Source organism: Acinonyx jubatus, chromosome C1 (assembly GCF_027475565.1).
Source record: "Acinonyx jubatus isolate Ajub_Pintada_27869175 chromosome C1, VMU_Ajub_asm_v1.0, whole genome shotgun sequence".
Lineage (NCBI taxonomy): Eukaryota > Metazoa > Chordata > Mammalia > Carnivora > Felidae > Acinonyx > Acinonyx jubatus.
In genome coordinates this window covers 100,587,312-100,614,486 of record NC_069381.1, presented here as the reverse complement: position 1 = coordinate 100,614,486, position 27,175 = coordinate 100,587,312, and the positions used below count along the sequence as shown (strand labels likewise).

The 27,175-nt window shown below is 44.8% G+C and overlaps 1 protein-coding gene across 6 annotated transcripts; it reads right to left on the bottom strand.

Annotated features, from left to right (window-relative positions):
• HAO2 (hydroxyacid oxidase 2) lies at positions 1-27,175 on the bottom strand. Of its 6 annotated transcripts, none has more exons than XM_053214678.1 (9): positions 27,036-27,170; positions 20,325-20,460; positions 17,762-17,900; positions 15,891-16,066; positions 13,690-13,973; positions 11,591-11,800; positions 7,036-7,194; positions 6,594-6,663; positions 1-1,196 (listed from the first exon to the last, which is right to left on the bottom strand). In XM_053214678.1, exons 2-9 carry the CDS (start codon positions 20,383-20,385, stop codon positions 1,141-1,143), a joined length of 1,155 nt encoding a protein of 384 aa, XP_053070653.1. In that variant the 5' UTR covers positions 20,386-20,460; positions 27,036-27,170; the 3' UTR covers positions 1-1,140. The 6 variants fall into 6 exon arrangements, with proteins under 6 accessions (XP_053070653.1, XP_053070654.1, XP_026914064.1 ...); XM_053214679.1 differs by having other exon boundaries at positions 15,891-16,042; positions 27,036-27,169; XM_027058263.2 differs by having other exon boundaries at positions 20,325-20,355; positions 27,036-27,142.

Sequence of the window (27,175 nt, the reverse complement as noted above, 5' to 3'; positions counted from 1 at the left end):
TGAGTCTGGGGGCTATTTATTTACAATGTTGATTTCCATCCCTAACTTTCTTGAAGTCTACAATGTCAGATCTTAGTGAGGTGCCCCTGCTTTAGGAGGCTATTTTAGCTGACTACTGGTGTGAGGAGTTACCCTGCGAGGGTATCTATTCATTTTTTTCATCTCTCCTTTCATCCATTTATCTTTAGTCTGTCCACCCATCCGTCTACCCACATATCCATCCATCCATCCATCCATCCATCCATCTATCTTACAGGTATTCATCAAGATTCTGCCAAATGCCAAACCCAGTATCAAGTGTACAGCTTCTTGCCTGGAGCCATGTACAATCTACTTGTGGAAAAAGACATGCAACTAACTAAATAAATACACAAACATATCGTATTATAATAGGTGTTGTAATAGCGGAATGTGCGAAGTACAATAGGAAGAAATACCTAGAAAGTAGCCCATAGTAAGGATAGGTGACATTTGTGCAAGGTCTTGAAAGATGAATAGAAATTTGCCAAACAATAAAAGCTACCATTTCCTAAACTTCTACTGGGTGCTAAGCATTGCGCTGTAAGGTTGACACACATTATCTCATTTCTTTCTCTCGACCTCGCCGGCTAGGTAGAGAGATTGAAAAAACTTTCCCATTGCAGAGCTGGTCAGTACCAGTCCTGACTGTTAAATCCAGGCCTGTGTGGCTCCAAAGCCTAGGTTTTTACCTGTATGGTTTCCCTATTATCTACACACAGGAGGAGGATTTTTGTGGGAGAACAGTTTATACATATAGCTCTTCTGTACAGAGTGTCAATTTACATAGTTGGTTTACGGAGTTATACAGGATACTCAAAAAAAAGAAATCTGCTAGCCATTTCAGTCGTTATTGGCCCATGTTTTTAAGGGTTTTTTTTCTTTCAGAGGAGGAGTTCAGGCAAGAGCATATAACAAACAGTGAGGTAAAGGAGAGCGTGTCACCTTTGAGGAAGAGGAGGGGGTCTGGGGCCTGAAGTACAAGGGATGGAGTGGTTGAAGGTGCAGGGGATGAGCCTCTGGGTAGGATAGGGGCAAGGCAGGAAGGCATTGCACACCATGCTGTGAGTTTGTCTTCTCTCTGTGGGCAACCTCAGCAGTCTGCTCATTGGCCTTCTTCCTTTACAGCCTGGAGAACTGGATCATGTCCTGATTGATCTCTGCAACTGACTGGCAACCTAAAAGAACAAAGCAGTTAAAAAGCTTATTTCTCTGTGGGGCACCTGGGTGGCTCAGTCGGGTGAGCATCCGACTCTTGGTTTCGACTCAGATCGTGATCCCAGGGTTGTGGGATCGAGCCCCGTGTGGGGCTCCACGCTGAGCATGGCATCTGCTTAAGATTCTTGCTCTCTCCCCTGCTCACGCTCTCTCTCCCTCTGTAAAATAAAAAAAATAAAAATAAAAAAAAGAAGGTAGATGAAGATACTGGATGAGTAATGTTATTCTGATTGCCTTGAGAATTATTTTGTGAGCCTGTGCCCGTGTCCTCTTTCAACACAGCCATGTCAAAATGGCACAGTAAAAATATGTAAACACCATTTTAGTATTTAAAACATCAATTCATATGGGCCATAAATACACTTGACCTTTATCTGAGTGCTGATAAGGCTCATGGATATAGGAAGTATCTTTCAGGGAAGAGTATGAGTCAGAAATAAGAGATGGGATGAATATTTCATACAGCAGTTGCCTTCCAAGGGAAAGCTCTGCAAGATGAAACGTACTTCCTTAGTGGAAGAGCTTCATTAAAATGCAAAATTAGAACTGTAGATGAGATTAGACACAGGGAGTGAGTGAAGACAGTGACATCAGACAAGAAGCACGAGGAGCGGGGAGGAAGACAGGGTAGCATGTTGGTACAGACCGGGGAGTTGTGGCCTTGAGTAGAAGGGAAATCTCTGGTGATGATGAAGCAGAAGGACTTGAAGGCCGGGTTGTGTAATGATTAATTTAAGCTGTTTCCACATGGGTGATGTGTGTACCCTCACCTCTCAAGACACAGCTTTAGCATAATGTATCACTCACCAAAATATCACCCATGAAAGGCTTTTTTCCCCCTAAAAAAGGAAACATAGGAAAAAGTTGGGTTTCACACCTGGGTTGATTGTAGTGGACAGACGTGTCAGGCATGGGATACATAAATAGCCCACAAACTGAACTCATACAGCAGAAGCAGGACCTCGGTGCCAGAGGCGGCTCTCCTGAGGATGGACAGTGGTCTTAAGAGCTTTGGGTTTCCCCAGAGCAGTGGATAGTGGGTGTCCACAGCAGGCAGACCTACTCAAGGAGCACAGAGATGCCAAAACAGAATCACCAGTACGTATTGTAATAAAAATCATATGCAAACGATGTAAAAATGTCTCCATAGTTGCCTCAGAGTTATGCTGCGATTGCATTTTGGGACAGTTGGACACACAAGCTTTGGTAATGCTTCTGTACTTATTCGACTCTCCTCAGATTGGGTTCTGGGTCTCATGCAGTACCAAGGGCACCGCCCTGCACTTGGCAGAGACTCCATGAAAGGTGGGGAGAGAATGCATATTTATAACTTTTTCCTGCTTTTTCATTACTGCAAATTAGGAGGCTATTTACACTAAAATGTTTCTGGCTACTTTAACCCGGAGTGGGTAATGACAAACAATAAACCTCAAGAAGGTTCATAGACTTTTTAATTCAGCCCGTCCCCTTATGAAGGACGAGGCCTTAGTGAGGTCTGTGCAGCCTCGTGTTGGTGTGATTTATATGTGGACATTTTCCAAGACCGGTCCTGGTTCTAACCTTTCTGTAAGATAATTTCAGCAATTGGTCTCACGGTGAGAAAAACATGACCTAAAAAAATTTTTTTATAGTTATTTATTTTTGAGAGAGAGAGAGAGAGAGAGAGCAAGGGGGAGAGTGGCAGAGAGAGAGAGGGAGACACAGAATCTGAAAAAGGCTCCAGGCTCTGAGCTGTCAGCACAGAGCCCCAGGCGGGACTCAAACTCACGAAACGTGAGATCGTGACCTGAGCCGAAGTTGGACGCCTAGCTGACTGAGCCACCCAGGCACCCCAAAAAAGCGTGACTCTTAAACTTATTTTGCTATCAGTATAGGGTTCTCCTTCCGAGACTGTATGTTACAGGGTCATAAGGGAAAATATCGCACATCTCCAGGGGAATTGGGAGAGAGAAATCATATTAACTGATCCCTCCTGAGTGCCGGTTTTGTGTCAGGTGTCTCAACGCACATTGTGTGCGGAAGGGCTAGGGGGTGACAGAATCTAAGGGGGTTCACGCTGTGATTTTGCATTTTAGTGAGTTCTACCAAAATCCCTGCCCAAGATCCCTTCACCCCGGGGACTAGTCTGGGGGTCTTCTCTGGGGGAGGGACTCTTATGCAGAGGATGCCAATGGAAGCCCTTCTGCCTCAGTTTCTTATTCTTTCTCTTCTTCCTTCTTCCCTGTGCCACATTTGGTTGCGATTACTAATTTTTCTGTATCTACACTTAAAACCATACATTCTCATTGTGGAACAGTTAGGAGGGGAGTATAAACTGTCTGCCATAAACGTGCTCACAGTTTGGTGACTTTCTTTGCCCCCTTTAAAAAAGGGTGCTCTCCACTCCATTTCAGAAGATTTTCCAGGCACCATTTCTAGCCCAGTGATTGTGAAGTGTAAACTTGGGGCAGAATAGAAGAGGTTTGTTATTGTGAATCCCCCCCAACAGGCTTCTTTCTGTTAAAAGAAGATCAGGCATCATTGGCAGGGATGGAAAAAAAATTTGGGGGAGCAGTGGAAGTCATTTCAACCTCCCGGAATCTGTAGAAGCTCATGGGTCTTCCCATCTTTCACCTCCTTCCATCCCAGGGGCAAAACACACCAATATGATATCTATTCACACTCGTGCCTCATGGGCTCATGCCCATGAGGAGGGATCTTGGTGACCCCATGTCATTTACTGACTTATCTTCATAGGCTTTGAATAGTATGGTTCCAGTTCAAAGCTGAATTTTTTTTTCTTGAATTAATCTGCTCAGCGGAAAGGAGGCTGGTGCTGGCGTTAATGCTGATCTAAGTTTTCTAATTTGTATTATTCAAGCCCAAAAGGTTGAGTCCGCAGCCCAAATGGGCACTACTAACACAACTTGTCTTGCTCGAGGGCAAGACACTTGTCTAAATATCAGACCAAAGCCAGACTTGAGAAGAACCTGGATGCCTTGCCTTGTGCCTGGCACACAACAGACGCTCTATAACATTTATGGTAACAAGTTAATGAAAGAAAATGGTCTTGATTTCACATCAGAGCTCTTGATTGATTGTTTCCTTAGCAGACAAAGATAATCAAAGACACAGCCATTGGCCGTTGGCACTGGGTAGGTGGTTCTCTTCTGTGAGACTGTTCCAGGCATTTTAGGACATTTAGCACCTCTAGTCCCCCAGCACTAACTACCTGCAATACCCACCTTGCCATCTTGTGCCGACTAGAAAGAAAGAAACTAAAAACTCCAAACCAAATCTTTCTGAAGACAGCAGACATCATCTTAGTTTAAAAACTACTATTTTATAGGTCACTGGGATCCCAGGCTCTGCTAAAAACTTGTACATTCCTATGAGCGCTGCTTTACAATAACTTCGTTTTTGAGTGAAATCCACCCGCATGTAGCTTCGAGACGTTCACGTTTGTCCAGCTGTGGTCACACAGGATGACACTTCTCCCTCTCCCCCTTCTCTCCTCCTGTTGTATCTATCTCCCCAGTTCCTCCATGACTCCTCCTGGACATAATTTCTCAACTCCTCACAGTCCATGAATATTGCTTAAAAGATGATTCACAGAAACACACCCAACAAGCCTGATGTGACCTGAACAGGCTAGAGTATAATGGGACCCTCTTTCCCATAACCTAAATTGCATCTGCTTTTGTAGCAAAGGTATCACGTTCTGCGTTTGTGTTCCATCTTTGGAATATCTCTTCCCTTCTCTCTCTTTTGGGTGGCCACCGGGCTGGGGAAAGCTAAGCCAGAAGGTGCCTGTTCAATAGCCCTCATGCCTTCTGCTCCAAATCAGGAAAAGAATTGTAAAAGTGTGGGCACAAAAACAGACACTTAGATCATGGAACAGACTAGAGAACTCAGAAATAGACCCACAAACCTATGGCCAACTGATCTTTGACAAAGTAGGAAAGAATATCTGATGGAATAAAGACAGTCTCTTCAGCAAGTGGTCCTGGGAAAACTGGACAGCAACATGCGGAAAAATGAACCTGGACCACTTTCTTACACCATACACAAAAATAAACTCACAATGAATGAAAGACCAAAACGTAAGACAGGAAGCCATCAAAATCCTAGAGGAGAAAGAAAGCAAAAACCTCTTTGACCTTGGCCGCAGCAACTTCTTACTCAACATGTCTCCAGAGGCAAGAAAAAAGCAAAAATGAACTATTGGGACCTCATGAAAATAAAAAGCTTCTGCACAGAGAAGGAAACCATCAGCAAAACTAAAAGGCAACCAACAGAATGGGAGAAGATATTTGCAAATGGCATATCAGATAAAGGGTTGGTATCCAAAATCTATAAAGAACTTATCAACTCAACACCCAAAAAACAAATAATCCGGTGAAGAAATGGGCAAAAGACACAAATAGACGCTTCTTCAAAGAAGACATCCAGATGGCTAAGAGACACATAAAAACAGAGTCAACATCACTCACCATCAGAGAAATACAAATCAAAACCATAATGAGATACCACCTCACACCTATCAGCATGGCTAACATTAACAACTCAGACAACAACAGATGTTGGCGAGGATGCGGAGAAAGAGGATCTCTTTTGCACTGCTGGTGGGAATGCAAACTGGTGCAGCCACTCTGGAAAACAGTATGGAGGTTTCTCAAAAAGCTAAAAATAGAACTACCCTACGACCCAGAAATTGCACTACAAGGTATTTATCCAAAGGATATGGGTATGCTGTTTCAAAGGGACACATGCACCCCCATGTTTATAGCAGCACTATCAACAATAGCCAAAGTATGGAAAGAGCCCAAATGTCCATTGACGGATGAACGGATAAAGAAGATGTGGTATATATATATATATATATATATATATATATATACACACACACACACAATGGAGCATTACTCGGCAATCAAAAAGAATGATTGCTGTTTGCAACAACGTGGATGAAGCTAGAGGGTATTACGCTAAGTGAAATAAGTCAGTCAGAAAGACAAATATCATATGACTTCACTCATATGTGAAATTTAAGATACAAAACAGATGAACATAAGGAAGAGAAGCAAAAATAATGTAAAAACAGGGAGGGGGACAAAGCAGAAGAGACTCTTAAATACAGAGAACAAACTGAGGGTTGTTGGAGGGGATGTGGGTGGGAGGATGGGGTAAATGGGCAAGGGGCATTAGGGAGGACACTTGTGGGGGTGAGCACTGGGTGTTTTACACAGGGGATGAATCACTGGAATCTACTCCTGACATCATTACAGTAGCCCTATATGCTAACTAATTTGGGTGTAAGTTGAAAATAAATAAATAAACAACAATAACAACAACAAAAATAATTGTAAAAAACTTACCTGTGAGGGCCATGGAAGTGTGGAACTCGTTTTTTATAATGTTCAAAAGTTCCTTAACACCATCTTCACCCTGCTCCCAAGAATAAGGGTGGGGGAGGAGGGGGACACAAAAAGAAGCGTGAAGGAACATTCTGACCATGGGCTGAGTATCAGGTCTGGGTGTGCTCACAGCTGGGGGGGGTGTTGCAGAACAGGGATGTCTGCGGAATTGGAACTATGCTGGGAATACGGGGCAGCAAAGAGGAAAAGATGGGGTGAGAGCGCCTGAGAATGTGTACCCTGTGGCAGAGGAGGCGTGGGGATCCGGGCAAGGGGGGACTGGCCCTCAGAAATCTGTGGCACCTTGAGAAACGGCTAAGCTTGGAGGGCAGACCACAGGAAAGTGTGGAAACAAACAAGAAGCCCAGTATCTTCTGGCTGGGTCTCACTTTGCCATTCTCACCTTGTAGGCAAGACCCCACAGGATTGGTCTCCCCAGAAACACACACTTAGCCCCAAGGGCCAGAGCCTTGAGCACATCGTTGCCAGTTCGGATCCCACCATCCAGGTACACTTCCATTGTCCCTTTCACAGCAGCCACCACTTCTGCCAAGGCGTCAATCTGAAAAAGAGACACGCAGGGCTGGAGGGAGTTCCATTTTCACTCTTGGGGGTCATGGGACAGAGATGGCCCCTCACCGTGGCTTAGGAACAGGAAGTCCAAGTGTGGGTGAGGTCTACCAGTGTCTTCCCTTCCCATGCCCCAGCTGTGCTTCCCCTCCCCTCCCAGAGCAGTGCAGCTGTGTCCCCAAGCCTCAGGGACTTCCTACAGGCTCTCCTTCTTGCCATTTTCTGCCCTGACAGAGCACAGCTCCTCTCTGACTCGTTCAGCTTTCTGTAGCTTGGAAGAAACTCTTGGTTCCTCTTCACATCCTAAAGGAGACATTTCCATTTATGGTGTTCAGTTTAATATTATTTTTTTTTTTGATGTTTACTTATTTTGAGAGAGAGAGTATGTGTGAGGCAGAGGAGGGGCAGAGAGAGAGGGACAGAGGATCCAAAGCAGGCTCTGTACCACCGGTAGCGAGCCCCTCGCAGAGCTCAAACCCATGAACCGTGAGATCATGACCTGAGTCGAAGTCAGACGTTTAAACGACTGAGCCACCCAGGCGTCCCTTTCCTGTTCTTGTTTCTAAAGGACGTTTTGACTTTTGATTTTCTTCTACCTTCTCTGTTTCTAGGGCGGCACAGGCAGGAGTGTTCTCCATCACTGAGGCAGTGGGTGTCGTTGGCAAGAGAATGTGACCAGCCTTGGCCCAAGTGTCCGGACCCCAGGCTGTCTTGTGTAACTGGGCTACACCTTGTTCCCTGCACACCACACATGAACAACTTATTCCTGGCTCCCATGTGGGTTATCGGAGACATGGGGGGTGGGGATGGAAAAGCAGCAGTACTGTAGAAGTACAGAAAGGCAAAACTAAAGCAGCTTATCACTTGGCCTGGCTTCTCCCCAGACTTTGTCTCCCACCTTGCCTCCTCAGTCCCCGGCCTCACCGACCCATGGTGCCCCAGACCGGGCTGTGCCCCTCAGCGCCTCTACGTCTAAGAGGAGGGGTGATGGGAGAGTCTGGGAGGAGGGTCCTTGAGGACAGCGTTCTGGAACTGCCTCTGGGCTCCTGTTCTGTGCCTCTTGAAGGGACAACTGGAGAGGAGGAGAAACTGGACGCTCGGGGGACTTCTGCTGCCAAAGGAATCCATGGGAATTCTACCTCTATGAGATCCTTTGGCCTAGACTGAACAGAATATGAAATCAGGGAGGAAAGGACTTTGTACTCTAGTTTACAAGTGGAGAAGAACTGAATACATTTTATTTTTTAAAAAATTTATTTAATGTTTTTATTTATTTTTGAGACAGAGAGAGACAGAGCATGAGCAGGGGAGGGGCAGAGAGAGAGGGAGACACAGAATCTGAAGCAGGCTCCAGGCTCTGAGCTGTCAGCACAGAGCCCAACACGGGGCTTGAACTCATGGACTGTGAGATCATGACCTGAGCCAAAGTTGGACGCTTAACTGACTGAGCCACCCAGGTGCCCTGAACTGAATACATTTTAGACTTACATGTGCTAACTGGCAAGAATGCATGTCCAAATAAGGGGTATTTTTATAGCCCCAGTGTGGTATTATTTAGAATATTCCTATGATGTTGTGAAAAAGAGATAAATCTGTGCAAACTCTTCCAATGAGCCGTATTGGACAATGGAGCTGAAGGAATTTGAGAACAAAGGAGTGAATTTGAGCCTCGGATACAGTATTGCTTTAGAGTTACTTTCAATAGGTCATGATAGGACATTCATTAGAGCCTTCTGGCTACAGCTAGCTTACCCTTTTCCCAGGTCTCAGGAAGAAATACAAGGAGTGTTAGATATGGAACCTTCTAGAAATGGGAACTTCAAAGAGTCATACCCCTCACAGTGAGGCACTGGCCTCAGGCACAAAACTTAAGTGTGCCCAAACACTCCGATAAATAACATTTGAATGCAATATTTAAAAAATCAAATGGCAAACTTTGACCTGTGAGCTGAAGGGCAGCGGGTGTGTGTGTGTGTGTGTGTGTGTGTGTGCGCGCGCGCGTGTGTGTGCTTGTTTTTGTAAATAACATTTACTGGATCTGGGGCCAGGCCAGTGGTGAGATGAGTGGAGGTGGGTTATGCAAATACAAAGACAGATCCTATCTTTATTTAAAATGTTGATATTTTAGGGACACCTGGGTGGCTCAGTCGGTTGAGTGTCCGACCTCGGCTCAGGTCATGGTCTCATGGTGCATGGATTCGAGCCCCATGTTGGGCTCTGTGCTGACAGCTCGGAGCCTGGAGCCTGCTTCAGATTCTGTGTCTCCCTCTCTCTCTTGCCCCTCCCCTGCTCACTCTCTGTCTCTGTCTCTATCTCTCTCTCTCAAAAATAAACATCAAAAAAATGTTGATATTTTATTCACCATGGATTATTGGGCATTAATTTAAATTTTTTAAATAGTGCATTAAACTATTATTTATCTTACTAAGCTTTTCTGGCACCCTTTCAAATTTTGAGCCAGAAGTGGGTACTTCACTAGCTTCACACTAATCTCGGCACTGGCCCCCGATGACCTTGGTTTTGGTTGTTCAGTCAGATGTCTTGGGAGAAGGACATGTGGATCAGCATGATGGGAAAGGAGAAATTCTCTCTCTGGCTCCTGCCTTTACCAACAGGCATTCTCTCTTGAGGAAGTGCAGTGAGAAATGTAGCCTCTATCACCACGTATTACTCAGTCTTCCCCAAGGAAGCAAGAGTGGCTAAATGATTCATGAGAGAGAGCCTACGGCGTCGTATTTTATTAGAGTTATTTCAAGGGTGAACGTTCGACTCTATTTGCTGCTTGTTGGTGATGGGCTCTTTCTTGCTTTCTGTTCCTATCTATAGACACGATTGTGACTGCCCAGGACCTGCTATAATCTTTTGCAGCCTGTTCTGCCAGTTCCTGGGTGTGTGGGAGGAAACCTGTGGGCATTCTCACAGGAATTGGGTGAGAGAGCTAGCATGTGCTCTGCAGATCTACTTTCTCCAAGGGTCATAGGTCAAGATTTGGGATGAGAAGTAGGAGGCCCGACTATTCCCTTCAATCAGCTCTTACGGAGAGGCACGGCACACGGTGCCCCTTGCTCTCCATGTGGGCCTGCCATTCTGTGTCTGTTCTCTCTCAGCGAGAACCTGGAGGGTTCTCCCTTGGAAAGGAAGAAGGGGTAAGTGATTGGCACCTGAAACCTCCAAGCTTCACAAGCCTTGAAACGTACGGATTGGCTAATGAACCTTCTACATCTCCCAGAATTCATCTTCAAGACTGAGAGAGTGCTAAAGATTTAAGGACAGTGTTTGATGCTATTGTTTAAAACAGTGAAAGCTTGGAAGTCATTGGATGTTCGACGATAGGCTGTTGGTTGTATAAATTGCCCATTCCTACTCTATACCATTAAAAATGAGAGAAACATATATATTGAACTGAAGTGATGCTCTTAACACATCGGTAAGTGAAAAGAGAAAAATTACAAAACCGTATGTAGCTTTTTAAACCCAAGATGTCATCTTGCCTTAAGAAGTAGATTAAAACCATTACCAAAATATTGTCGCTAATGAGAGTGATGAAATTAGGGGTGATTTTTATCTTCTTCTTTTTGCATATGTATATTTTATAATTTAGCTGCAGTGAACATGTTTTATTTACATAATAAAAAGGCCTGAAAGAGAGAAAAAAACCCACTTCCCTTTCTTAAAATAAATCAAGTAGGAATAGAAGAATCTCTTGAAAAATATAAGTGATATATGTCCATGAAAGTAAATCAACAATTCATTCCCATTTAAAGATACTTTCTCTGCCTGCCTCCTTTTCCTCCGTAATGGGCGTACATTCAAAAGATGGGGGGGAATTACAGACTGTCACAGATTTTTAGAAGAGGGTTCGTATGGCATTTTTTAGTTTTACTGTGAAAGATGGTTATTTATTAGTTTAAGTGAGGCAGTGTTCCTTCCCAGGATGTGTGACATGAGAAAATATGTCCTTATACTCCATGCACACAGGCAGTCTTTGACTGAACACTTCTTCCAGAAGGTAGGAAACCTCAGAGCCTTTGGAACGTCTCTCCTATTGACATTTAACCACTAATTAACTGTGTGATCTTGGATAAGTTACTCAACATCCTTAAGCTGCAGGATCCCCATCTGTAAAAGAGTGATAATGATCCTATTCTTGTAGGACCATTGTGAGATTTAGAGATGTCTTATGTGAAGTTTGGAAAAAGAACCTGGTACACAGTAGGCTGTTAATGATGAAAAGTCCTTGCAATTCACAGGTATATGCGGATACCTAGTAAGGGAGACGAGAGCGTAGGCCAAACTCCACAGGGTACCTTCCTGTGGGCACGCATGCACACACACACACACACACACACACACACACACACACACGCCTCTGAAGTTACCCTACTTACAGAAGCAAGAACGTCATCTAGCTGCCTCCCACCATGGTTGGAAACAATGATGCCATGGACGTTGTGCTTCATGGCTAACTCTGCGTCCTCTTTTGTCAAGATCCCTTTAAGGATAATGGGCAATCGAGTTATGCTCTGAAGCCAGGAGAGGTCATTCCAGCAGATGGATGAGTCAATGGGGGACATCTGGAAATAAGGCATTGAAGTTCTCTGTGGGGAAGAAATGAGAGCTTTGGTTTTTTTAATTTTTTTTTTTTTTTTTTGAGAGAGAAAGGGAGAGAGAGCGAGCAAGCATGGGGGAGGGGCAGAAAGAGGGAGACACAGAATCCTAAGCAGGCTCCAGGCTCTGAGCTGTCAGCACAGAGCCTGACGTGGGGCTCAAACTCACGAACCATGAGATCATGACCTGAGCCGAAGTCGGACGCTCAACCAACTGGGCCACCCAAGCGCCCCAAGAAAAGAGAACTTAGACCTGAGCTCCTTTAAGATTATTTGATCCATTCCAAAATGAGACAGATAGCCACCTTTCATTAGCCTTAAAAGAGGAGCCACAGAATCAACAACACTGCCGGCTCCTTTTCCTAACAAACTTTGTGCAAAAGAACTGCTATTTCAACTGCTTATTCATTAACCCTTAATTGTGTCCCTGATCAATAACTATGCCGGAATCTGCAGATACAAAGGCAAATAAGACATAATCCCTACTTTAAAAGAACTTAGAATATAGTAATGAGGTGGATAAGCAAAGGCACGTCTAGGCCTGTGTAACATGTTATGTTTGAGATAGGCACAAGGTTATAAGCACTAAGAAATACTTCAATAATCCTAAGTCAGATACTACCTCATATTTAACCTTGGCTTACCATGTGAATAAAATATCCATCAATCCCAATGTGTCTCTGGGATCTGATATAAGGATTCCAGAAAATCCAAGGCTAATTTGTGGTGAATGAGTAGAACTGTTAACTCACTTGGCTCTGTATCACAGCCATTCACTAGCTGAAAAGCCCGGTATCATTATTGCTGATGCAGCCAAGGCATTCCAATGTTCCCATGATTTTCTGTCTCTGGGGCACTCCGTTGCATCTGACTAGGATTTTTTAAAAAATGTTTATTCTTGAGAAAGAGAGAGAGAGAGAGAGAGAGAGAGAATCCCAAGCAGGCTCCACACTGTCAGTACACAGCCAAACATGGGGCTTGAACCCACGAACCATGAGGTCATGATCTGAGTTGAAACCAAAAATCGGATGCTTAATTGACTGAGCCACCCAGGTCCCCCTGACTGTAGGGTTTTAATGGGGAAGTGGCCTTTGCAGTCACCTATTTCAGAGATTCCAAACAAGTGTGCTTTTGCAGCTCCAGGAATGAGTTCCAGGTGTAGAGAGATTCTGACCCTTAGTTCTTAAGGCAGCAGGGTGGGGCCTGGGCTGACTACACTCCATGGGCCAGTCACCCTGTCTACGAGCAGCCTCTTCAGGGGGTTAGTTAACTTAAATGTGTCATCCAAAATTATCATTTTCTTTTTTTTAATTGTTAATGTTTATTTATTTTTGAGAGAGAGAGAGAGAGACGGAGTGTGAGAGGGAGAGGGACAGAGAGCGAGAGAGAGACACAGAATCCGAAGCAGGCCCCAGGCTCCAGGCTCTGAGCTGTCGGCACAGAGTCCTATTCGGGGCTCCAACTCATGGACCCCGAGATCATGACCTGAGCCAAAATCAGACACTCAACTAACTGAGCCACCCAGGCGTCCCCCAAATTATCATTTTCTAAGTGTCCCATAAAGTAGAAAATGTAGGAAGAACTTATTTAATTTACTCTCCTATGCCATGAAGAAATCCTTTCCGATGCTTTCCTATTTCTTAGCGCCCAGCCCTGGCCTGAACACTTCTTTCTGGTGACAAGTGGATAGCGTCAGCAGTGAGGACATTGTGTGTTACGTTCTGTTCTCCTGGAAGCCCTGGACAGCAGGAAACGTGGCATCTGCAGCGTCTGGCAAGAGCAGGCATTCCATGCACTTTCGTGGAAAGAGAGAAGGGAGGAAGGAGAAGAGGAAATCTGCCTCCTGTAATGCCTGCTTTTCTACCTGGTATCTTTCCTACCTCCTTAGGCGAGTGAAGGTCTTTGAGCAGTAAGTTCAGCTTTAAGTCCAGTTGGTTTCGGATGTCATGTCGCCTGTTGCCCAGTTTGGGCACATCCACAGTGATGACCAGAGCTTTGAAACCCAGGGATTCCACCCTCTGGACCAGCTGTTTGCTGAGCTGCCGGTCTGGATGCACGTAGAGTTGGAACCACCGGAGGCCCCTGGGGGCAGTGGCAGCAATGTCCTCCAGGGCACAGGTGGCAAATGTGCTGGTGATGTAGCAGACCCCGGCTGCTTGGGCTGCTGCAAAGCAAACAGTACAGCTCAGGTGGGAGGGCAGGATTCTGGAAGGGGCTGAGAAGCCCTCCGAGTCTGTGCCGCTCTGACCAGCTTGCCCTGACAGTGAAGGTAAAGCTTGACTTCATTCTGCTTCCCGCTAGGGCAGGAGGGGGAGGGGGCCTTAGATCAGGCTGGGAGGCCCAATCCTGTCTGGGTCCCCTGCTGTATAACCTGTCTTCCAAACCCTGTTGTCCATGGTCGGTGTTTCCAGTTGGAGGTGTCACTTAGTCCCCAGAACCATGTTGGACCTGCTACAGCTTTCAGATGGGAGAACGGGCTGCTCGTGAACTTGTTAAGGAAACGGAAGGGAACCAAGGGTGAGGAAATGTAATTCCAGTGGAGAAGGCTGAGCTTTGTCCTGGGAAAAGCATGCTATCTGAGTTAGAAAAATGTCGACTCCTCCCCTTCTTAGTTGTGTGGCCTTGGGTCTCATTTTCTTTGTCTGTAAAATGGGGGTGAGGGGGCTACTACTACCTCTCCTACAGAGTTGTTGGGATATTAAACAAGATACTAGACATAGAAGCATTTTTAAAATTACTAAGTGATGTGCTGTATATATGTTAGTGATAATGAGGTTGGCAAGGGTGGTGGTGACAGTGATGTTGACACTGCGGCATATTTCTCATTTCCTACTTTAATCATTGTTTTCAGTAGGATTCTCCAGCAGGTTAATGTCACTACCATTCAGCAGCCCAAGGGCAGAGAATCTGGCCTAATCAAGATTTAATATTTTGGGGCACCTGGGTGGCTCAAGTCGGTTCAGCGGCCAACTCTTGATTTCAGCTCAGGTCACGATCTCACGGTTGGTGAGTTCGAGCCCCACGTTGGACTTTGTGCTAACGACTCGAAGCCTGCTTGGGATTCTCTTTCCTTCTCTCTGTCCCTCTCTTCCCCTCAAAATAGATGAGTGAGTAAATAAATAAATAAATAACTTTATAAAAAAGGTTTAATATTTTCAATCCCTAATGTCAACAGGAGATACCCCATTCTTTTGCCCCACTCTAACAACAACACCACACGTTCAAGCATGAACTTTTGGGAAAGTAGTCATTGTCCTGTGGGACATTCGTATTTCAGCCTGACCAGACTGGGTTCCTAACCAGACAGATGTCATTTGCGACTCTAGAATCCTTGGATTCATTACTTCCTCTATCACAGAGTCAAAGGAAAAGATCCCAGAGAGGCCCTGGGCAACCTGCAAATAAATTATTTCCTAGATTTGGCCTATAGTAAAGATTATAAAGGGAGTCATAAGATTATTTTTAGCCTCTCACCTCCCTTCTTCCTTCTCTTCTCTCTCTTTCTCTCTCTCTTTGGCAGAGAGGGATGAGAGAAGAGAATAAGGGGCTCCTAAGAAGAAGACACACCCAATAAAAGCCTTTTTGTCATATAAGATGATGAAATCAGTCAATGAGAAGGGAAGCAAAACATTGGGGCAGGAACACCTGTCAGGGCCTTTGTTAGGACATCATGCCATGAATCCCTCCTCATCCGAAATCCAGAGACCATTCAGCTCCAGCCCTGACCCACGAGAGGTCAAAGAGAGCCCTGTCTTTGAAGTCACACTGAGAACCCCTTTCCCTACAGACTACGGTGGCCTGCACCCCTCCTTTGAAGGATGGCTTGCTCGATTTCCACATCCATTTATCCTTAGCCCCCTCTCTAAGCACCCAATGTTATGGAAATGGATGTTTTCTCACTCTTAGGTGAAATGTTATACAAACATAGCGTTAAGCATCCTTTTTCCCACACACTCCTTAATTGTGGCCAGATTGCTGTCCCTGAACTCCTTCTAGGAGAAATCCTGCTACTGCTCTGAAGGACACTTGCGTGCTTCGGGGCCCCCAGGGAAGGGAGCCTCAAGGTGTGGTTGGTTCATACCTCTGGCTGTGCTCATTTCTCCATCCGGCCAGACGAGGCAGTGGAAACCCGTGGGTGAGATGCAAATGGGGGCAGTGATTTCCTCCCCTTGGATTGTGGTCCGGGTGTCCACGTTTACCACATTTTTCAGGTACCGGGGACGGAGGCGGATTCTGTGCTCAGCAACAAAGAGTTTTCTGTTGGTGGGGTTATATGCAGGTGCTGCCTAGTGTCGGGCCTCCAGATTCCCATGCAGGAATACACCAGACTGGGACCCAAGAAACCTCTGGGGGTGGGGGATCTGTGGGCTCATTAGGCTACATAGACCAACTTTCCTTCAGAAAGCCTTTCCCAACACCCTGGCCCACCTTAACCCCACTTTCTCTAAACCCCCAGTGCACCTATGGTTCATATTGCCTCTGACCTTGCTCTGGCACAGGTCTGTGTCTTTGAGTTTTGTCTGTCTGAGCAGACTCTCAGCACTTGGATGCTTTGGTTGATTTACCATACCTAGCAAGAATTAGAAAGGAAAAGAATAAGCAGGAAGGAGTTCGAGGATCTTCCCTCATGGGTTACAAACAAGCCTCTATAAAGTAAGAAAAGGTCACCGAAGGAGGACAAATCCCAGAGCACGATCATGGCGGAGGTTTTGTTTTGTTTTGTTTGTTTTTGTTTTTTGCTAGAGGCTAATTCATTTGAAGATTTGACTTGACTACTTCTTTAGAAGAAGGCGGGGAAATTCATAAAGCATAAATACATAAAACACACTTTTAAGTCCAATAGATACTTAGCCTCAGGGTCCAAAAATGCTTGTTTTTCACAAAATATCATACACAAATGTAGAAAGGTTTGCTAGAAATACTGGTTGTACAAACTTGTGTTACTTCGTGAAATGGAAGTAGTAATCCAAATTTCATCATTGTCTCACGGAAGCAAAATGAGATAAAGCAAGGAAGGGGCCTAAAGGTAGTACTAAACAAGTATGAAAATACAGAACATCGTGTTCACCTTGTATCCCATTTTTCAGTTTTCTCCTTACCTCTCTACTACAGGGGTCAGCAAACTTTTTCTGTAAAGGGCCAGATAGTAAGTATTTTGGGTTTTGTGGACCATGCATCTGTCACAGTTATTCAGCTCTGCTGTTGTGATGCAAAAGCAGCTGTAGCCAATACGTCGATGACAAATGTAATTTAAATGGTTGGTTCTAATAAAACTTTATAAACACTGAAATTTGAATTTCATATAATTTTTACATGTCACAAATTATCATTCTTCTTTCGATTTTTTTCAACCATTTAAAGATGGGAAACAAAAACTCTTAGCTTGTGGACCATCCAAAATTAGGTGGTGGGCCCAATGTGGCCTGTGGGCTCGTTGCTGCCCCGTGTTCTACCTGCTGCTGTTCCAGCCCAGTTCTTTTCCCTTGAAATCAACCTCCTTCCACCCCTAAGACTCTTTGGGTCTCCATATGTCCCATGGACATATTTCTCGATGTACAGTCTCTCCTTCCAGCCAGAAGTTTAGGAACTCAGGAGATTTAGGCTTACCCAACCAGCTTCTCCTCCGGGCCCAGGTAACTGGGTACCCTGGACTCTTGTCCTATCTTGTCAGGTGGCAGAGTTGCTGGGATATAGAGGGAGGGTGACTCACGCTAGTTCTGCAGAGCCACTAAGATAAGTTTTCTCTCCATCCATCCTCTTCCCAACCACCTGCCTGCTCCCCACCAAAAAAAAAAAAAAAAAAAAAAAAAATTAGCCTCTGGCAAAGCCCAAAATGAATATATCTTGACTACTTTGTGTCCTCTGCAGGCAAAAAGCAGGGCTGCTATGCTCCAAGGACCTCTCAACTGGTGCACATGAACTTAACAATAGAAAGGATACAGAAGACCAGACCTTTTAAAGGCTGCGATGTTGTCATCCCGCGTGAAGCTGTCATCTGCTCCGCCTTCAATAAAATCCCAAGTTGACTTGGGCAGACGCTCCCGGGCAAAAGCCTGAAAGTCTGTCAAACATGCCAAAGGCATTTCTGGACCTTCAGAAGAAAATCCAAAACCAAACAAAGACCCAGTCAGAATATTTCAGAAATAGAGGACAGGGTGAATGTGGGGGGCTCTGTATGGCCTGGTGCTATTTGGATTCAACATTAACTCCCTTGGATTCCTTCTTTCAATGAGGGTAACTGCCAAAGATGCCGATCCCCCTGCTTCTATTCTCCCACCCCCATTCCCAGCTGCTAATTGTCTGGCTTTCTAAATATCCCTCACGTCTGTCCCCTCGTCTCTACATCCGCCACCTCAGGTCCAGCTGAGGCCTTGCCATTTCTTGTAAGATTATTACAAAAGCTTCTTATCTTTGTCTCCTAGCCTCCAGATTCACTGTCTATCTTGTCTCCCTCCAGCTTCTGGGATCTTTCTGAAACATGAGTCTGATCAAGTGCCCCTATGATGGTGTTCACAGCTTTCTTGGACCAGCTCCTAACCGTCTCACCAACTTCATCTCTATGTGGCTTTTCCTTGTCATTTGAGTCACTATGAGCATTTCCTGAACTTGCCCAAGGGCTCTTTCCTACCTCTGTGCCTTTGGGGGAGGAGATCCATCAGCCTGGGGAAATTGGGGCTGAACTGATAACTATCACCTGGGAGTTCCCAGGCATCTCTGGGTGAACTAATTGCTTGGGGCTCTGCTTGACATCAGGGAGAAAGCTGACTGTTTTTGACTCCTTGGCTGGGTCACCGAACATGTTCGCTTTGAGACCAAGAAAACAACTATGTGACCTGCATTCAACCTATGTGACCCCCAATCGGCAGCAGACCTGGAACCCGGTGCTTCTGATAAACCCCTCACTCCCCTAAAAGAGGAAAGAAGGTAGGGTTTGAGGGTAAATCCCTCTAGTAGGGGCAAGGACAGGGGTAACTCTAGCTGCAGAGATGCTAAAGGCCCTGGTTGCAGTCAGAGACAGCATGTGGAGCTCCTTCATAAGAGGATTCCAGTAGGAAAGGCTGAGAAATCTGTACTTCATAGTCCTGGGCATCTCCTTGGCAGCTGGCAGTGGGGTAAAAATTAACCAAAAAAGTCTGTGAGTAGAAATGGAATGACTTTTAAATCATTGACTGAGGGATAGGGATTGCCCCCAGGACCTAGGGCTTCAAACATGAATGGAGTGGTTCCTCTAGTGGACAAGGGGCCAAGGAGGCCAGATGAAATATGGAGTGTTGGAGATCTTGGTGGGGGCAGGGATGGGGCAGAACTGGCTGGAAGGCATCCAGGGCCACACCAGAATCTAGTCAAGTCAAACAGAGAAGTAGCCCCAAACATCTGCCCAAGGGGCTAAGCAGAAAGAAGTTATGGCAGGCAGAAAACAAAGCCCCTGGGATGTGCAGTGGGTTCTGGATGGGGAGGATAGCAGCAGGAATTTGGAGCACAGCCATAGAGCTTTTTATAAGCAACACACTTTGTCAGTGGGTGGGCAGGGAGTTGTTGAGGTGCTGAGTTGAGTTTGACAAAGCACAGGAACCATATCTAATTTATCTCATCCCTGTCCGGCCCTTCAAAGTCTCAGTGACTTTGGCCAAATGAATTAATCATTGTATTTATCCATCTGTATTGTGATCACTGATTTAAACCTCTCTGTGCACAAAAGAGTTAACATAACAGGCTCCAGAATGCTATCCCTCGAAAAGCCTGCTTGCAAAGTTAGACCTTGGTTGGAGTCTGGGAACTTGGATTTCAAGAAGGTTCCCAGTACTCCCTGATAAGAATGGCATGGCTCACTGTGTCTAAACTGTACAAACAACATGGTTTATGCTGAACATCTGCTTTCTCTCTGAGAGTCTAGAGTTTTGGCATGAGTTTGGCAGAGAATGTCAATATGACCAGCCCCCAACAAAAAGCCTCGGGCAATGAGTCTCTAAAATGAGCCTCCCTGGTGGTCAATGCTTCACGCATGTTGTCACAACTCACGGCTGGAGGAATTAAGTGCATCCTGTGTAATGCCACTGAGAGCAGACTCTTGCAAGCTTACACCTGTTTCCCTCTAGATTTTGCCCCATGAGCCTTTTCCTTTTGCTAATTTTGCTTCTCATTCCTTCTCTGTAATTAATCATAGCTTCAACTACATGTTATGTCCTCTGAGTCTTCCTAGCGAATCACTGGATTGGGGCCCCCTCCCCCCGCCAACATGCTTTGAATCCCCAGGCATTAGGATAGTATGTGACAGTGAGTTGCTGTTCATGAATGTTCATTACTTGAATTTAACATTCTCCTGTCTGTCCTTTCTCTGCCTTGTTGGATGAGAATTCTCCACCAGGTTTCTACTCCTGATGTCTCAACAAATCCCCCATATTCTATATATTACACACTCACAGAAATGCTCTTCTGCAGCTTTCTAGCATAAAACCCCAACAACACTTGAGTCTAATCCAGGAGAAATGGCTTAGACTCACTCAGAATTACTTGCCTGGAATAGTGGGAATTAAAGCATCTGGAAGCTGCTTGGAAAGAAAGAAATAAGGCAGCATCTTTATAGATACCAAACACTTTGTTATCACATTTCTGTTTGCTGTTTCTTTTTCTACTATTTTCTTTCTACTTCCCTGTGAAGTAGACAGAGAAGGTATTAGTGTCTTCATTTTGCATTTGAAGAGAATGAGGCCTAGGATATGGAATAAATTCTGAAAGATCAGGCAGTAAATTATGACAAGGGAAGGGTCAGAGTCATGCCTTCCGGTAGCCCCTAAAGATAGACATTCTCCTTTTTTGCTTTCATGGTGCCGGGCAAAATAGTTGGTTCACATAAATTACTTGTTTTATTGAATTTACAATAATTTTGTAGGGTGAAATTTTTTACAGCTTAGTAAAGTACTGAGCCCATTATTTTTATTAGAGGTCCGATATAAGGCCTGTAGTTGAACAGAAGGACAACTTCATTGTTCAAAGCTTTCCCCAAAGTTGGAAGAAAGACTTAGCACTCCATGTTTTTATGTATCTCCGTTTGATCAATACCAGACTTAAAGCCACCAGGAATTCAAGCGAGGATCCAGGTTATCTAATGGTTTTCTTGTATCCCCTTTTTATTTGAACTCTGCTGCATTATCTTTTCTTCTTTTCTCCTCTATCCCAACTGCCCAAGAGGAAGAGAAAGCAGAGGAAGCATAAAGAGGGTAAAAGTCTTTGGTGCACTGACCAAGAACCTTAGCTCCTTCTTCAGGCTTTTTGTCTCTTGGTAGAAAATCGTGAAGTACAACTAGCATATGAGTGATAAGAAAGCACAAATATAAAAGCAAGGACATTCAGTGGTACCCGTTGCTAATGACTTGAAGTTCAAACAGCTTTCCCTGACAGGGGAAGAAAGAATGACATAGACTATAACCAGTAGGCGTTTCAAGGCAGATAATTGCCATTTGATCTAACGCAGTTAGGTTAGATAAACAAGTTGTCTTTCTTTGAAGATTTTAAATGATTCATAATACATGTTGATGTCACTTGAGGATTCTGGGATATCAGAGCTTCTATTTGTGTGAGAAACCCCTAGGCGTTCTTTAAGAGATCTCGGGGCGGAACTCACAGGGCAGGTCATTGAGATATAAGGGAAGCCAAGTCTGCCTCTGAGGGCCCAGCTCCAGGTGCAAGTGCTTGATGCTGAAAGGTGGTGTCCTTCAAGACCCTCTGGCTTGGTCCTCAAGCCAGAACTTAAGCCAAGTTTTTCATTGGAATGGTAGAGATAGCATCAAGGCTACACTTTGGGGACCTTGCCTGAGAGATTACACCAGTCAAGGTTGGCTGAAAGTGCTTTAATCACTGTATATGAAGTGACAGCCTCAAGGAGAGTGGCTGCAAAGCCTACAGCCATCACCATAGCAACGGCAGCCCTGGGAGGGGAGCGCAGGGCTGGGGCCACAGTGACGACAATGCCAGTAACTGAGGCACATGAATCCCCAGGGAGTCCTCCAAATGGGGCAGAAAGGTCAGGGTATAGGAGTTGGAATTCTAGAAATATCTGGCCAGATATCAGAGTGTCCCTACCCCTGGAGTGGCCTAAGGAACCAAGACTTACATCTGCGTAGGAGTGAGGGGACACAGGGCCAGCCTAGTTGTTTCTGTCAGCCTGGGATCAGTTCTGGCCTTTCCCCTGAGCCCTCACACAGTATGAGTGAGGACGCAGGACCCCTTCCAGGCCACGGTGGCCCAAACATCCTACTCCCCATGGTGGAACATGACTACAGGCCAGGAGAAGTTTAATCACTGAAAAGGAAAACCAGCTAATAGGAGTGGTTGCGGGGTGGTGGGCTGAAGAAGAGAGATGATTATTGCAAAAAACGGAACAGAGCAAAATAAAAAATGGCCACCATGACCTGGAAGGGGTCTGAGCTATTGTGACCTAATTAGGTCATTAGTGACTCACTGGCCCACCTCCCCAGGCCACAAGGACCACAGATCCTGCCTGGTGAGGATTAGTAGACAATCAGAGCGGAGAGGGACTTCAGAGGGAGGAAGAAATGTGAGCAAGCTCATACCAGAGCAGAATTGAAAAACAACCTAGGTCTCCTATCTCCGCGCTCAGTGCCCTCGCAGTCCCTTCCGGGTAAGTCTGGCAGTGGTACCTGGAATTCACTTCTTATTTGACAACTAGCTTCTCAGCCTAGACCTAAGCCTTCCAGAGACTGATCTACCCTGGATCGTTCCAGTTCCTCCTGTACTCCTTCTGCCCCGGCTTGGTTAGCCCACTGCAGCCCGAAAGAGCTGAAGTTCGAGGTGTAGCACAAATCAGACTAGTGGCCAGGTCAGGGAACTAGTGTAGTGGCTGCAGCAGACTGAGACGCGGCCTGCTTTGGGGAGGTTACTGACACTTACTAGTGATATGATCGCCGGCAAGTTACTTCCTCTCCCTGGGCCTCAGTTCCTCATTTGAAAGCTGTAGGTTTTCATATGTTCCCATTTAATCTCTACCAGCTTTGAAGGCACCAGAAATTAAAGGTTGGGCTGAGGTCCTTGGGGTTTTCACATCCTGTGCTTCCCTGGCCCTTACATGCAAAGACCTGGTTTAGATGTGGCTGTTAACATTCTAGTTCACCATGTACTTCATAGCAGTGAAGTACAGGATGGAATGAGCCCATCATTAGGCTTGTTTCCTAACACCAAGTAGCTGGGTACTCACAGCCTTCCTTCCCTCTTGCCTCTCAGCCTTGATGCCTCTCTTTTTAGAAGCTGTTCTTCTAAATAGCTATCATAGCTATTTAGTAATATCTATCTTACTCCATATGTATACCTCTTCCTCCTTCCTCAGTGTTTCCAAACCATTGGCTGATTTTTTTTCCCCAGGGAATCATTCTCACTTCTTCCCTTTCCCTGATCTTTCCCATTTCCTTGACCTTTTCTGTTTGCAAACCAAAAATAACTCCATCGTGGTCAATAAGATTAGTGCTACATAGTCCCTTGGATCATGAACAAAACAGTTTGGGGCACCTGGATGGCTTAGTCAGTTAAGCATCGAACTTTGGCTCAGGTCATGATCTCACGGTTCGTGAGTTCAAGCCCCACGTCAGGCTCTGTGCTGACAGCCCAGAGCCTACTTTGGATTCTGTGTCTCCCTCTCTCTCTCTGCCCCTCCCTCACTCAATCTCTGTCTCTTTCTCTTTCAAAAAATAAACATTTAAAAAATTTTTTAAAAAGTTTAAAATTTTTGAAGTCACATTAGACCAAATAAAGAGCCTTCAAAGCCTTTGAAAACACCCTCTTCTTTCTCTAAGTAAGCTTGCTTTCCTTATTGCCATCATTTATGAAAAATAAAAGAAACTATCTATTACATAATATTCTTAGTTTTCGGTTTTGGCCAATGACTAGCAATGCAACAGCATTGCTTTATACTCATTTGCATTGCAAATATGCCCATTTTCTGCTACTTTGCAAATCAAGTGGGTATTTCCAGTGACCTGGGAATCCAACCACTATTTTAATAGCATTCTTTCTGTGGGAAAATATGTGTTGAGTCCCAAACAAATGACTTCCAAGTAGAGTTTTGGAGCACAGCCACGTTGTAAGTTGTGTGCTTTCTATGGGGTGTTGGAGACTGTTGAGAGCACACGGGGAGACATTGATCCAAGTGCTCATACAGTGTTTTGAAAGGTTGGGGATTTTCTAATTCTGTTAAGCAGTGGGATCATTTGATTACACAAAGACCCTTGGAGACAGCATGATGGCTCCTTGATAATAAAATGTCGATCAAATTGCAACTGTTTATCGCGTGCTTCATGATGTCATGCACTATATAGATTGTTTTATGTGCGTTAGTATTTCACCCCTTACGATAATTCCCTAACACAAATGTTGTTATTCCCATTTCATTGATGAGAGACCAGAAGCTTAGAGAGATTACTTAGTTAATACTTTGCCCAACATCACTCATGTGGTAATGTTCTGACTTCCATAGCCTGGAGCTTAAACATCATGAAGAGAAGCAAATGTGTACAGCCAAGTGTGGTTTATAGAGTGAGAGAGTTGGCATTTAAATGCCATGGGTATATGTAGCTTTGCTCCCTTCCCTCAACAAGATGCAATTCAAGTAAGAAAATTCCAAAAAGAAAAGAAAAGAAAAGAAAATTTCATTATTTAGCTGGTCATAAACAATAACGAGTTAAGCAGTTAAGCAGTCTTACCAATCTAAATGCACTCTTACATATACTATTCCATTGGATGCTCACCATAACCCAGTGAGATCATGATCAGAGAGTAGATGTACAACAATCCCATTTTATAGATGAAAAAGTTAAAACCCAGAGGATCCAGGTGAATTACCTATGCTCACACAATGAGAAGAACAAAGTCTGACCAGGAATCCTTTTGACTTGCCGTGGCTATAGTGGTGCTGCTGTGGAGTGTTAGTGGTGCCTTAGGAGACATTCAGGTCTCTGTCTTGCAGGGTTGGGAGAGGTGCATAAAGTGGGCTTGGCCACAGTTCCCACACAATCTAGGCTATCGGGAAACGTGTCCCGGATGGAGATCACTGCTCTCACCTTTTCATTTGTTCAAACAGGATGGAGGGTGCAAAACAGACAGATCTCAGAAACTACACAAATGATTACAATGAGCTCTGACCTCTACTCTTTTCACCATGGACTTGAAGTGTCAGAGGCACATTTCTGTCTGATGGTGGTAGTCCCTGGGAGGAGGCAGCAGGAGAGAGATGAGAAAGGACAAGGCCATTGGAAATGGGGAAAACCAGCTATGGAATGGCCCTGTCTCTCTTTGCCTTCCTCCTAGCACTCTCACTGGGGCAATGACTCTGGACTGGAATTCTGAAGGCCATTGCTTTCAGTTGCTCATGATGTTCCGAAAGGCATTCATAGTGGAAGGAGTCCATGGAGTCGAGAAGATAGACTCTCATAAGCTTTGAAACTTGGCCCACGGGGGCTCAAGCCTCAGCTCTGCTACTTGCTCACCGTGGTTCCATGACAAAGTTATTTGTGAAAGAAGAATATTAAGGCCTATCCCATAGGGCCCATATGAGGACTAAACACCACAGTCCGTGTCAAGTTCTTGTGCCGTCACAAGTGCCTTGCGTAGAGTAGTCATTAATAAATGGTAGATCCAAGTGCATTACTCTTCATGTTGACGGCATGTGCATTCTCATCTGAGGCTCTGGAGGTGAAAGTTGCTTCAGTTCTGTGACAGCATCATTTAAACCCTGTGTCATGTTTACTTATCAGTTTATCCAACAAGATTCACTGAGTACACACTGTCAGCCAGGAAGGCAGGGATGTTTACTACTCATCATATGTTCTCTGACATTTCCTTCCCAGTTGCTAAAAGAGAGACAGGGCTATATGACTAATTCTGGCCAGTGGGTTGGGGTGGAAGTGACATGTGTCAAATCTTGGGCCAGGAATTTAAGAACCGATGTGTGCCCCTTCATCTTTCTCTTCTTCTGCTACAACAATGTGGAGGCCCTGTTCCCCAGAAGACATAGCTATAAAATAAAGGCAGCTTGGGTCTCTGAAGCACCATTTGGACAGGAGTATCCCTGTAGATCAGTTGATTTTATATGAGCAAGACATAAATATTTATGTGCTAACCCACTAAGATTTCAGGGTTTATTCTCTATGACAGCACAACAAACCTACCTAATATATCCAGGTGTTGTGCTGAACAATAGAGATTGAAAAACTTACATGATGTCAATCTCTGCTCTCAAGAAGCTTACAGTTGAAGGAGACAGATTTCAGTAGCTCATTCTCAGTTAGTTGCTATGGCATAGAGGGTAACAGGAGTCCTTTTCTGGGGGAAGGGTAACTATCCGGGGATTTAGGAATATTCCCATTTTTTTCTCAATAATATTTCTCAATGTCTCACAGCTGATGTTCTACTACCATTTAGTTTAGACAAGCTCCAATTCTTGGCTATCCATAAAATGAGGATATGACTATCGTAATAGAGATCTTGTATGACTAAAAGGATCTTATAAAATGCAGAATAGCCTAGTGATTAAGAGTCAAGTTTTGGGAGTTTTGCTTCCTGTTTGGATGTAGAAGATCACAAAAAGCTATTTCTCCTCTGATGCTATTTCTAGACTCTCTAATTTGTTCCACTGATCCATTGGTCCATCTTTCTACCAATACCATGCTGATTTAATCACTGTTCTTGGGCAGTTCCCTCCAGATTGATCTATAGATTCCGTCTGACCCAATCACACTCCCAGAAGGCTCTGCATTGGAGGGAATTGGTATCTAGTTCCATGCAAGCTTATTTTTCAAAGAAACTACCCTGGTCCAGTTGTTTGAGAAGGTAACTTCTTTGCCTTTTAGAAGTGATAGCCATGTCACTGGTTTCCTCTGCTGGTGGTCAGGAAGCAATGGTCAAGTTACAAAGTACATGCCCAAGGGCTGAGACTTTTCCCTCTTAAGGACACCCATAAATATTCCATTGAGTTAAGACTTAACTTTGCTAAACATATCCTTCTCTGTAGTGTCTTTGAAGCAAAGCCTTCCTTTGATAGTTCCCTGGAGTCCCTCTACCTACCTGTCTCTACACAGCCCCTTTTTGCTGGATCATTCACCTTGGAAACTCACAGTCAGCACCTATGATGCTCACATAGTCTCTGACCTCTCTCCTAGATCTCCTGCGACTTCGTCTCCTTCTCCTGTTGCAAGCACACAGAAGACACCCAGTAACAAACCTGAGATTAGCGTCTTCCAGTCCTTGGGAAGAGTGGTGTCCAGAGGAAGCTGGTGGGAGCCTGGCTTGCTGCTGGATGTGGTAGGGAGCAGTAGGTCACTACCTATAACTCTAAGAGTTCAAGGCTACAAGTTAATCTTC

Bases quoted from the DNA above. Each gene is read 5' to 3' on its own strand.
- HAO2 (XM_053214678.1), bottom strand. From the start codon at position 20,385: ATGCTGCCTTATTTCTTTCTTTCCAAGCAGCTTCCAGATGCTTTAATT. The intron at 13,974-15,890 runs GTATGAACCAAC...TTTGCTTTGCAG, and splicing joins AGAAATGAGCACAGCCAGAG to CAGCCCAAGCAGCCGGGGTC. The intron at 1,197-6,593 runs GTAAGTTTTTTA...TTGTTCTTTTAG, and splicing joins CACTTCCATGGCCCTCACAG to GTTGCCAGTCAGTTGCAGAG.